The sequence below is a fragment of the Tamandua tetradactyla genome, chromosome 13 (genome assembly GCF_023851605.1).
Source record: "Tamandua tetradactyla isolate mTamTet1 chromosome 13, mTamTet1.pri, whole genome shotgun sequence".
Lineage (NCBI taxonomy): Eukaryota > Metazoa > Chordata > Mammalia > Pilosa > Myrmecophagidae > Tamandua > Tamandua tetradactyla.
The window spans coordinates 28273490-28286979 of NC_135339.1; the positions used below are offsets into that span (position 1 = coordinate 28273490).

Here is a 13490-nt window from a genome sequence, read left to right on the forward strand (position 1 = left end):
GACTGTAAAAATTCAGAAATGGCAGCACAATACTACCTAACTGTAACACAATAATGTTAGAACACTGAATGAAGCTGAATGTGAGAATGACAGAGGGAGGAGGCCTGGGGGCACAAATGAAATCAGAAGGAAAAATAGATAATAAAGACTGAGATGATATAATCTAGGAATGCCTAGAGTGTATAATGAGAGTGACTAAATGTACAAACTTTAAAAATGTTTTTGCATGAGGAAGAACAAAGGAATGTCGTTATTGCAGGGTGTGGAAAACAGATGGTAATTAATATTTTAAAATTTCGACTTATGTGTGAGAGTAAAGCAAAAAATGTTTATTTGGTACAAAATTTATATTTTGACTAGTGCATTTCCTAATATAACTTATGTAGATAGCTTAACTGAACACCATAAGTACATGGAACCTTGAGCAGGACATGAGTTTTGTTATTTTGTCCAGAGTGATGCCCCGATAAATCCCAGAGTGATTTGATCAGTGAATAAAACAGTATTTGCAAAGTCCACTTGGGGAATGGTGAGAACGGGGGAAAATTCAACTTTTCCAAGTTGAATTCTTGATATTCTCACAGGCAGGGTGGACAACCAAAGCTATAGGCTGAGCCCCCAGTCTTGGGGTTTGTTCACATGAAACTTAATCCCACAAAGGATAGGTCAAGCCTACTTAAAATTAGGCCTAAGAGTCACCCCCAAGAGAGCCTCTTTGTTGCTCAGATGTGGCCTCTCTCTCCAGCCAACACAACAAGTAAACTCACCACCCTCCCGTCTACGTGGGACATGACTCCCAGGGGTGTGGACCTTCCTGGAAACGGACAGAAATCCTAGAATGAGCTGAGACTCAGTATCAAGGGATTGAGAAAACCTTCTCGACCAAAAGGGGGAAGAGTGAAATGAGACAAAGTGTTAATGGCTGAGAGATTCCAAACAGAGTCGAGAGGTCATTCTAGAGGTTATTCTTATGCATTAAGTAGATATCACCTTGTTAGTCAAGATGTACTGGAGAGGCTGGAGGGAACTTCCTGAAAATGTAGAGCTGTGTTCCATAGCCATGTTTCTTGATGATGATTGTATAATGATATAGCTTTCACAATGTGACGGTGTGATTGTGAAAACCTTGTGTCTGATGCTCCTTTTATCTACCTTGTCAACAGATGAGTAGAACATATGGAATAAAAATAAATAATAGGGGAAACAAATGTTAAAATAAATTTAGTTTGAAATGCTAGTGATCAATGAAAGGGAGGGATAAGGGGTATGGTATGTATAATTTTTTTTTTCTGTTTTCGTTTTATTTCTTTTTCTGTTATCTTTTTATTTATTTTTCTGAATTGATGCAAATGTTCTAAGAAATGATCATGATGATGAATATGCAACTATGTGATGATACTGTGAATTACTGATTACATATGTAGAAAGGAAAAAAAAAGAATGCTTGTACATTTGTTCGTTGTTTATAATAAAAATATTTTTTAAAAAGTCAAAAGTCAAAAAAAAGTATTTGCAGAGTCCCCTTGGGGGAATGGTGAGAAAGAGGGAAAATTAAACTTCCACAAGTGAAGAATTCTTCATATTCTTACAAGCAGTCAGGACAACCAAAGCAATAAGCTGAGCCCCCAGTCTTGAAATTTGTTCATATGAAATTTAACCCTGCAAAGGATAGGTTAAGCTACTTAAAATTAGGCCTAAGAGTCACCTCCAAGAGAACCTCTTTTCTTGCTCAGATGTGGCCTCTCTCAGCCAACACGACAAGCAAACTCACTGCCCTCCCTCTCTCAACATGGGTCATGACTCCCAGGGGTGTGGACCTCCCTGGCAACGTGGGAAAGAAATCCTAGAATGAGCTGGGACTCAGCACCAATGGATTGAGAACACTATCTTGACCGAAAGGGGGAAAGAGAGAAATGAGACAAAATAAAGTGTCAGTGGCTGAGAGATTCCAAACACAGTTGAGAGGTTATCCTGGAGGTTATTCTTATGCATTAAATAGATATCACTTTTTACTTAAGGCATAACAGAGAAGCTGGAGGGAATTGCCTGAAAATGTAGAGCTGTGTTCCAGTAGCCATGTTTCTTGAAGATGATTGTATAATGATAGTTTTCACAATGTAACTGTGTGATTGTGAAAACCTTGTGTCTGATGCTTCTTTTATCTACCTTATGGACAGATGAGTAAAACATATGGATTAAAATTAAATAATAGGGGGAACTAATGTTAAAATAAGTTTAGTAGATTGAAATGCTAGTGATCAATGAAAAGGAGGGGTAAGGGGTATGGTATGTAAGATTTTTTTTTCTGTTTTCTTTTTATTTCTTTTTCTGAATTGGTGCAAATATTCTAAGAAATGATGATAATGAATATACAACTATGTGATGAAAAAAGTTCATATTGTATGTTGATTTGTTTTATTAAAAAAATTTTTAAAAACTAGAGCACCATATAAAGATAACAAGGATAATGAATGCAATACAACCTCATAATGAAAATGCTGAAGGAGCCAAATTTAGCTTGGAGTAGAAAAGTCCACAAGTGGACATAAACCTCTTTAAATATTTGAAGGACTATTACATAAACTAAAATTACTTGTTCTATCAAACCTCACTGGACAGCACTGGATTAACATGAAGAAGATAAAGGGACGTCTTAATTCAACAAATATTTATTGAATGCTCCTATGGACATGCCAAAGACTAGGTACTAGGGATGCAGCAATAAATAGTCATGTCTCTCACAGAAGGTGGTGAGGAGAAATAGATAGTAAAGACATTAGCAATATAAAAAGTGTTTCGTGGTAATTAAACACGAAGAAAATTAAATCAGGCAAGGGAATAGAGAGTAATGGGAAGACTGAATTATGTTATAAAGAGCAACCTGGAAAAGACCTCTCTGATACACCTGAGGAGAGACCTGAATAAACTGAAAGAAGAAGCCCTGTGGTTATCAGAGGGAGTAACTTCCAGAAAGTAAATGCAAAGGCCTTGCACAAGAGTGGATTAATGTTTGAGTAACAGTAAGTAGGTTAGGGTGACTAAAACAAGCAAGCTGTGAGGCATGTAACTAGGTGAATAAACCTTAAGGACAGTATGTTGAATGAAATGTCAGAAAGAAAAAGACAAATATTATCATGCCTCACACATGGATTAACTATAACATACAAACTCAGAGAACCAAAGTCGAAAGCATAGATTATCAGGTTGGGACCTTTTGTAAAGGTTCCTAGATTGTAAGCTCTTAGAGCAGTCACATATATTCAGGAGTTCTGTTATTTCTAAATTCTGAGGCACTGAGCTATTTGTGTATAACCTGGTTGTTCCCTGAAACTTCAGGTATTAATGTGACACCTGACTCAGAGTTAGAGCACTGAAGCTATGATAATCAGCATTACCCCATACAGCAACTGTTTTTGAAAAACGTGATCAGACTTCGACTAGAGATATGAATGAAGCTGATCTAGATAGGACTAAGGTAAATCAGAAAACAGGGTAAAGGATGATTTTGTCCATATCTTAAAACTTCAACTTCTGTGTGAGACCCAAGAGAGAAATGTTTATTTGGTACAAAATTTATATTTTGGGTAGTGCATTATCTAATTTAACTTGTATGGTCAGTTTAGTTGAACACCATAATTACATGGAATCTTGAATAGGACCTGAGATCTTGTTGGTTTGTATGGGTTAGTGTGATGCTCCAATATATCCCAGAGTTTCTGGACAGAGAATATTTGCAAAGTCCCCTTGTGGGACTGGGGAGAAAGGAGTAAATATTAAACTTCCCCATCTGGGGAATTCCTGATATTCTCACAAGCAGTGGGGACAACCAATTCAATAGGTGGAGCCCTCAATCTTAGCATTTGCCCCTATGAAACTTATTCCTGCAAAGGAGAAGCTAAGCCTACTTGTAACTATGGCTAAGAACCACCCCCAGAGAACCTCTTTTGTGGTTCAGATATGGCCTCTGTCTCTAAGCCAACTGAGGAGGTAAACTCACTGCCCTCTCCCCAACAGGACATGACTCCTAGGGGTATAAATCCCCTAGGCAACATGTAACAGGACTCCTGAGATGAGCTGGGACCTAGTATCATGGGATTGAGAAAGCCTTCTTTACCAAAATCTCAAGTAGCTGAGAGATTTCAAACAGAGTCAAGAGGTTATTCTGGAGATTATTCTCATGCATCATAATATAGATAGCCCTTTTTAGTTTATGGTGCATTGGAATGGCTAGAGGGAGGTATCTGAAACTCCGGTAGCCTTGATTCTTGAAGTTGATTATATAACTATAAAGCTTTTACAATGTGATCATGTGAGTGTGAAAACCTGTGTCTGATGCTCCTTTTATCCAGGGTATGGACAGATGAGTAAAAAAAATAAGGGAAAACTAAATAACTAGGGTGAGGGGAGATAAGATTGAAATACTAGTGGTCACTGAGAGTGGGGGTGTGTGGAATGTATGAGTTTTTCTTTTCTTTTTTTATTTCTTTTACTGCAATGATGCAAATGATCATGATGATGAATACATAATAGTTGATGATATTGTGAGCCACTGATTATATAGTGTCAGTGGATGGACTGTATGTGTGAAGATTTCTCAATACAAATACTAAAAAAAAAAAAGAAAAGAAAGCCCTCTTACTGATGGGTCCTCTCACCCAGGGATAAACCCTTGCATTACATGCAACAAACGGCTCTGGTGTGGTATGTTTTGCCCATCTGGTACTGATGTGGTAGTGGGTTATATCAGACCATGTTAAACATACACGCACAGACACTACCATATAGACAGGCCGTCCTTGCTTTCCAAGTTACCGTTAACTGCAAAAAACCTTTTTCTCATTTTGCATGGTTCCAGGTATTTTACAAAATAGAAAGCAGGTTCTGGTGTGCATGAATTTCAGTTAACACAGTAATGTGCCAAATGAAGATTTCATGAATATCTCTCCAGATAAATAAAGAGGTACAAATACACATACGCACATAATTGGAATAAGTAGGAAAATTTAAATACGGACTAGATATTAGACGATGATATGGAACTACTATTAATTTTCATAAATGAGATTATGATACTGTGATTATATAGAAGAATATCCTATCATTAGAGGATACATGTTGAAATATTTAGGGATAAATGTCACGATTTCAATTTATTTTATTTTTTAACTTTTTTTAACATGGGCCGGCACCAGGAACCAAACCTGGGTCTCCGGCATGGTAGGTGAGAACTCTGCCACTGCACCACCATTGTCCACCCTCAATTTATTTTACAATGCTTTAACAAAAGTATATACAGAGAAATAAAGCAAATGTGGCAAAACATTAACAGTTGAATCTAGGTGTATGTTTACTGAACTATTCTTTCAATCTTTCTGTGGGTCTAAAAGTTTGGAAAAGCTGGCAATAAAAAAAAAAACTATTGAAGGTAGAGGAAAAAGAGAAGCGCAATTTCTAATACAGCAATATAGCTTTTTCCAGCACAGAAAGCACAGTATACTGAAGGGGTCAAATGCAATACTCATTAATTTTCTATACAGTATCTGCTGTGAGTCAATTTTAATCTTCTTCCAACCAAATACAATTTTCTCACAGATTTCTACCTTATCAGAGGTGATCAAAGATCGTGGTTCAAAACTTGATGCACCAGAGATGTGGGCTAATGCTGCAGCCAATGCATCCACTGCCCCTTTCTCTTCTATCAATCTCTGAGCTGATGGTCGGAAAAAATCAACAGCAGCATAAGAAACAGAAGCCAGAGACCTATGGTTTAAAAATAGTAAATTTTCTTGGTCAAGACACAGGGATAAAATGAAAGATAAGAAAATGAATGGGAAAAGAAAGAGTAACATTTTCTTATTTTAATATAATTAAAAGTCTGCCAGTAAAACGCGTGATTAAAATTTTCTGACATTTGAATTAGGAGAGCTTAAAGAAAAATTGCCTAATACAAAAGAAAAAATTATTCAGCAAGGTCAGAAAGCATACCTGATGGCATCCATGCTTTTAGATTTAACTAAATCCATTGTAGAAGGAACACCTACACGTTTAAAAGTAATTCCCTGAAAATGAAAGAATTACATTAAAGAAAAATGGAAGTCTTCACAATTAATTCCTAAATTAATATAGTTTGTTGAATTTCCATTTCTTGGACATAAAGATTTCCAAGTCCTAGCAAAAAGATCTGCTTTTTCTAATAAATCATCAATTAAAAATTTCAGAGTGAGAAAAATTTTTTTGAATTGCCCCTTTAGTTTGTTACAATCATGAAATTTCAACTGCAAAACAAAGCTTTCCAAAAAAAAAAAAAATTTCATCTCTATCAATCTTTTTATCACCCCATCTTATTTTGCAAAGCAAATGAAGCAGCATACAAAAACACGTATCATAAAAATAAGAACAAATATGAAATAACATGAAAAATTCAGACCAAAGAGATGTATGCTTTCTTACAGATACTTGCTTTTGTAAAATTACTCAATATATTCTTAACTATTACACCAACTATTCCCACAGTTAACCATTTACAATGCTGGACTAAGAGGTACTGAAATCATAATGCATTTCTGATTTTACTATCAATGAGAAATTCAAGGGAAAAATGAAAAAGTTAGCTCTTCCATCTTCATAATCAAAGCTGTATTAAAACAAAGTTTTGTAGCTATTATAAATTTAGCTCTCCATATGCTTCACATCCAAAAGCAGCTTTAACTGAGAGAAGTTAGGAAAATCTTTTTGTGAGAACAAATATTAAAAAAGCTCTTTTCTAAGGTACTATTTAGAAAAGTCTGAAATAATTTCTCTACTTACTGCTTTTTGTTCCACATATCTTAATTGACCTCTTTCTCTTGGTTGATAAAAACATATACAGATCCCTGTCCGGCCAGCTCTACCTGTGCGTCCAGAGCGATGAATATAGGACTCAACATCCTAAAAATAAAACAGGCTAATACTTTAAAAAAATCTGGCAAATTATAATTCTAGTATCCAGAGAATAATATTAATAACCATATCACTAATAATTTTTTTCAATCCTGAGACACTTTTCAACATCCTAAAGTATCTATGACTTGAATTTGGGGTGAAGGGGAGTATGATTTAAAACCCCTCTAATTTACCTCACCACAGGGCTCTTTATATGGCAACTTTTTAGAATTCCCTTATGATTTTGTTTTTTCATACATCAAACAATGAAGTTCATCATTTGCAAAGGCATCAAATTCTGTTCAACGCTGCACTAACAAAAAATGGCCAAGAGCAACAGCAGATGACATATTCTTCACATCCCAGGTACTATCTTGCAAATAGAAAGATAATTTATAAAATTGCTCATATTTTCCCCAAATCAAATCCTATTTCCTACCTGTGGAGGAGAACTCTGAATCACCAGGTCAACCTCAGGAATGTCCAAACCACGGGCAGCGACATTGGTTGCCACCAAAACTTTAAAACTACCTTCTCTGAAGCCTTTCAGTGTAATTTCTCTTTGTGATTGTGCAATGTCTCCATGTAAACACTGGGCATTCTATTTGAAAAAAGAGGGAAAATTAAGTGTATACTTCATATTTGCAAATGATAGCACCCTAACAGAATGCGGTCTGTGCTCTTTGCTCAGTTTTTTAATCGTTTCTGATAATTGTAATAATATGAACATTGTTTTTAAAAAAATTACAGAAAACATTTAACATAAAATGTAAACGCCTCCTAGAAGTAACTGACTTTTAAAAGTTTGGTGAATATTGCTCCAGATATTATTTTTTTTTTTATTTTTATTAATTAAAAAAATTAACAACAAACAAAAACATTAACATATCATTCCATTCTACATCAGTAATTCTTAATATCATCACATAGTTGCATATTCATCATTTCTTAGAACATTTGCATCTATTTAGAAAAAGAAATAAAAAGACAATAGAAAAAGAAATACGACAACAGAAAAAAAAAGATTATACATACCATATCCCTTACCCCTCGCTTTCATTCATCACTAGCATTTCAAACTAAATTTATTTTAACATTTGTTCCCCCTATTATTTATTTTTATTCCATATGTTCTACTCCTTTGCTGACAAGGTAGATAAAAGGAGCATCAGACACAAGGTTTTCACAATCACACAGTCACATTGTGAAAGCTATATCATTGTTCAGTCAGCATCAAGAAACATGGCTACTGGAACACAGCTCTACATTTTCAGGCAGTTCCCTCCAGCCTCTCCATTACATCTTGAACAACAAGGTGATATCTACTTAATGCGTAAGAATAACTTCCAGGATGACCTCTCGACTCTGTTTGGAATCTCTTTACCCATTGACACTTAGTCTCATTTCACTCTTCCCCCTTTTGGTCGAGAAGGTTTTCTCAATCCCTTGATGTTAAGTCTCAGCTCATTCTAGGGTTTTTCTCAATCCCTTGATGCTGAGTCTCCGCTCATTCCAGGATCTCTGTCCCACGTTGCCAGGAAGGTCCACACCCCTGGGAGTCATGTCCCACGCAGAGAGGGGGAGGATGGTGAGACTGCTCGTTGTTTTGGCTGGAGAGAGAGGCCACATCTGAGCAACAAAAGAGGCTCTCTTGAGGGTGACTCTTAGGCCTAAATTTTAAGTAGACTTGAGTTATGCTTTGTGGGGTTAAGTTTCATATGAACAAACCCCAAGACTGGGGGCTCAGCCTATAGCTTTGGTTGTCCACACTGCTTGTGAGAATCTCAAGAATTCAACTTGGGGAAGTTGAATTTCTCCCCGTTTTCACCATTCCCTGAAGGGGGCTTTGCAAATCCTTTTCCACTCACTGATCAAATCACTCTGGGATTCATCGGAGCATCACTCTGGACAAACGAACAAAATCTCATGTCCTACCTGAGATTCCAAGTACTTATAGCATTCAATCAAACTATCTACATAAGTTATATTAGGAAATGCACTAGTCAAAATATAAATTTTGTAACAAATAAACATTTCTTGCTTTAGTCTCACACATAAGGTGACATTTTAAAATATTAATTACCATTTATTTTCAGCACCCTGCAATAATATTTCCAGATATTTTTTTAAAAACGTACACACTCCCACACACTAGCATACGCAATTTTATATATTTATTTATAAAAATGGGATCATTCTATACAAAATACACATATACTGTTTTGCAACCTGCTTTTTAAAATTTAGTACATCTTAGCTATTTTCCGTATCTACCTAATTTTTAAAAACTATATATTTCTTCATATGGAGGAAGCATCACTTGTTTTAGCAATATCTGAGTAATAACCAGATTTCCACCATTAGAAACAATGCAGAAATAAACAACATTATCCTCATATTTCTGGAGACCTTTACATATGTTTATTTTGGCAGGATACATATCCTAGGAGTTGCATTTCTGCATCAAAAAGTATGAACATTTCACATTTTAATTACTACTGCCAAACTGCATTACAAAAAGAGGTGTCATATCACCATTCACTCTGCAACATTCTATGAGTATTTATTTCATCATATCCCATCAACCTCTGTATATTATGGATCATTATAATCCTGTGAATCTATTATGATACCCAATTGCATATCTGTAATTTTTAGTGAAGTTTACATTGAGGTGATCTTCCATTTGTGCTGCAAACAATTTTCCCAGTATAAGACACTATTAAAGTCAAAAGTTCATAACAACGATTTAACCCCAACAGTATTAACGCATTCATGAATGTATTCACAAAGCACTTGCTATGCACAGGTACTATGCCAATTTCTGGAACAGTCACAGACCAGTTAATAGGTCTTTTTAATATAGGATATATACTACAACAGATGCAGGATGTGGTAAGAATATCTAAGAGGCAAATTTAATTCAATCTTGTTTGAGAAGAAGGTAGTACTAAAATTGAGACATGACAGAAAATAAGTAGTCAGGTAAAAAGAAGAGCAGGAGAATAGGGAATTCCAGATAGAAGAAATATACACAACTGTGAGAGGCAACATAATGTGTCTGGGGAACTACAAATATTTGAATGTTGCTAAAGCATAAGGTGAAAAGGAGAAATGGTGAGAGGATAAGGCTGTAAAAGAACATGAAATTTTCCTTGAAGTAGAACAACTGAATGACTGTAAGCAAAGGATTATTATGATCAGATTTTCATTTTGAAAAGGACACCCTGGCTATAATGTAGTAAATGTATTAGAAAAGGGCAAGACAAAAGCTATGTAGACCCTGTTAGTAGGCTACTAGGAATTCAGAAGAGATATCAGTGACTTCATTAAGTTCATGGCTGGCAATGACCATCTAATTCACTCAGCAGATATTTTGTCAATACCTATTACATGTCAGGCATTGGATTAGGCATTAGGGATAAAATGGCAAACAAAATTAATGCCTCTGTCCTCGTGGTCTTCATAGTTTAGTGGGAGAAATGGACATTAATCAAATAAAAGGAACACAAATAAATTTAGTGAAGTATAGTGGATGAAAGAAAGGTCTAAGAGGTAATGAGCACTTACAACAGGACAACGTGACCTAGTTTGGAGCAAAGAACATTCCCTGAAAAGTGACGCTTTGGACTGAGATTTGAAGGATGAGTAGGACTTGCTATGCAAAGTAGGCTGTGAATTCAAAAGACCTGTAGAAAGAGGAAACATTGCATGTGCACATGTTACAACAATAAAAAGTTTTTAAAAAATGACTGAAGAGAGTGTTTTAACAAATTTAGGTGATGCTGATGCTCCCTGAAGTTTGCTGACCACTGTGTTAGACTTATATATGGATAGGATTTAAACGCTTCACAATTGTCTACCTGATGGGGGAAAGAGAAGAGAGGCTGAGGAAATAAGTGAAAAGGTGAAAGCCCTCCAGTCTCCTTGTTCCAGCTGTTTTCCCTAAAGGAAAAACTCAAGATTACAAAGAAAAAAGGTCTCCCAAAGGTCTGTTTGATTTGAGCAGTCTAGAAAGAGCCAAACCACCGTGCCTGTATGAACTGTTTGCTTGGAACACTGGAAGACTGTGGGCACAGCAGTTGCAAACTGTGTTTGCTCATGGAAGAAACCTGCCAATCTTTTTCCTGTCCACAACAACAAAGAAATAGTCCTATCCTCAACTAGCAACACATGCCAGGATGTTCAAAAGGCTCAGACCTCATTTACAGCAAAAAATCCCAGTAGACTGCTACTGTGTGAAACACCTGGAAACCACCACAGCTATACTGTGAAGATCACTAAATCACATTTTGTGTCAAGGGTTTCCTGTCCCAAGAATACAAGAATCACATGGTGTATGGAATAGAAGAGGCTGTGGTGAATAACATGATGTCATTCCAGGAGATACTGAACATACTAAAGGAGAAACTATAAATAGCTAAAAGTATATTAACTAATATGCAAGAAAGAATGGTGATGAACCAGGGGGAGAAGCAGAATTTCAAAGAGATGATTAAGTATGAGTATAAGATAAGGTTCTGGTTGCTGAATGAAAATAATGAGATAAACCTTTTGAGACTACAAGGATGTGTATTCAATATGACTATGGGAGAAGCCAGTCTTCATCACCTGATCAGGTTTGCTAAACAGCTGAGGAAGTACCAGGAGATGCTACAGAGAGTAAACAGTTTGGGAAGAGAGAACGTGAATACACTGAAAGAGAGTGAAGTCAGAGTCTCTGAACAGATCAACAGCCTCCAAAGGATCACCACAAAGCTAGAGAAGTATGGGGAATCTGCTTTACCACTGCTCCAGAATGCAAGATATTCTTTGGAAAGGAATAAGTCACTACTGCTTCAGTGTCTAGAGCCTGCCCATACCACAAACCTGAGTTTTGGCCAAATAACAGGAATGAGTGAAATGCTAAGAGTATTCCAAAGACATAACTTTGGATCCTGAAATACCTCATCCCTCTCTAGTTTTATCTGAGCATCTGAGAAGTGTGAGGTTTGGAAATGTCCTCCAGGATGTACTTGATAATCCAAAGAGATTTGACTTCGGGCCACTGACAGCTTCACCTCAGGGAGGCATAACTGGAAGGCAGATATAGAAAAGGCTACAAAGTGGCAATTGGGCATATATAAGGACTTTGCAAGCCAAACTGGTCACAGACTCAATGCTTCCAGAGATAAATTCTTATTCACATTCTGGGGAGTGATTTTGCCTTTTCGGTCTTTCCTCCTTTAAAAAGGGTTTCCCTGAGAGAGCAAATGTACAAATATTCTACAATATGACAGAGAGCTCTCTCATTTACAATTTCTCTTATCCTGCCTTCCAGGGAGCTCTCAGGCCTATATTTTCTCTTTGTATCCCAAATGAAAGCACGAATTCAAACTGTCTCACCATTTGTACCATTCCTACTCTTTTTGTGGTGTCACTGTTAACCCTTAATCTTCTTTAGTATGAAATCCAAGGCTAAAAGAGGCCAGAAAGTTAAGAGTATGATTTTTGTGAAAGGATTTCTATAAAAGATTTTGCATTTGGGTTGGAACCCAATGCAATACCCCAGAGCCTTTAGCATTCCTGTGGCTTTCAATCCCCATTTAGTGGAAGAGGTTGCATTTAAACTGAGTCATAAATAACAAAAGGCCTCTAGGCTGATTAGAATAACAAATGCATATGCAACATAAGATTGTAAAATTAGGATAGAAATATGATCTGGCCTCAAATTAACTGGAGTCATTAGGTCTAGGTTAAGGACTCCAGACATAGTTCTTAAAACATTGGCAGAATTCATTTATTAGCTCTAGGAGATTTACTGTGGATTTTCTATGATATCCTGTATAAAGGAACAAGTAATCTGCAAATAGGGAAAGTTTTACTTCTTCCTTTCCAATTTGGATGCCTTTTATTTTTTCTTGCCTAACTGCTCTGGCAACAAATTCCAGTACAATTAAACAGTGGTGACAACGAGCATGCTTGTTTTGTTCATCTTAGAGGAAACTTTCCATCTTTCACCATTAAGTGGGATGCTGGCTGTGAATTTTGCCCTTTATCATGTTAAGAAAGTTTTCTTCTATTCCTAGAGTTCTAAGTGTTTCTGTCCTGAAGGGATACTGGATTTTGTTAAGTGCGTTTTTTGCATCAATTAAGAATATCATGTGGTTTTTGCCCTTCATTCTGTTAATGTGGGTGTATTTGCATTCATTGATTCTTTTCTGTTGAACCACGTTGCATGCCAGGGATAAATCCCACTTGATCATGGTGTATCATTCTTTTAATAGGTTGCTGGATTCGGTTTGCTGGTATTGTGTTGAGGATTTCTGCATCTATGTTCTTAAGAGATAATGGTAAGTAGTTTTCTTTTCTTGTGGTGTCTCTAACTGGCCTTATGTATGAGGGTGATGGTAGCACAGCATAGCAAACATAATTAACAGCACTGAAATATATATTTGAATATGATTAAAAGGGGAAATATTCTATTGTATATAAGGTAACAGAATAAAAATTTTTAAATCCATGAAACCATACAACACAGTGAACACTAAACTAAACCCTAGAGTGTAGTTGATAGCACATTTTTATAA

The 13490-nt window shown here is 36.2% G+C and overlaps 1 protein-coding gene and 1 long non-coding RNA gene across 5 annotated transcripts in view; one reads left to right on the top strand and one right to left on the bottom strand.

Moving 5' to 3' along the window:
• The window catches only part of LOC143653806 (uncharacterized), a 49932-nt gene that overhangs the window by 34367 nt on the left and 2075 nt on the right, over positions 1-13490 (top strand). Inside the window, exon 3 of the long non-coding RNA XR_013161537.1 lies at positions 13188-13253. This is a non-coding gene — a long non-coding RNA (uncharacterized LOC143653806). The remainder of the gene's footprint in view (positions 1-13187; positions 13254-13490) is intronic.
• DDX50 (DExD-box helicase 50) overlaps positions 1-13490 on the bottom strand; it is a 73522-nt gene that overhangs the window by 27833 nt on the left and 32199 nt on the right. For all 4 annotated transcript variants that reach the window (XM_077125085.1, XM_077125087.1, XM_077125084.1 and 1 more), the window contains 4 exons: positions 7361-7522; positions 6808-6927; positions 5986-6059; positions 5601-5760 (listed from right to left, as the gene is read on the bottom strand). In XM_077125085.1, the coding sequence (XP_076981200.1) occupies positions 5601-5760; positions 5986-6059; positions 6808-6927; positions 7361-7522 (516 nt within the window). The remainder of the gene's footprint in view (positions 1-5600; positions 5761-5985; positions 6060-6807; positions 6928-7360; positions 7523-13490) is intronic.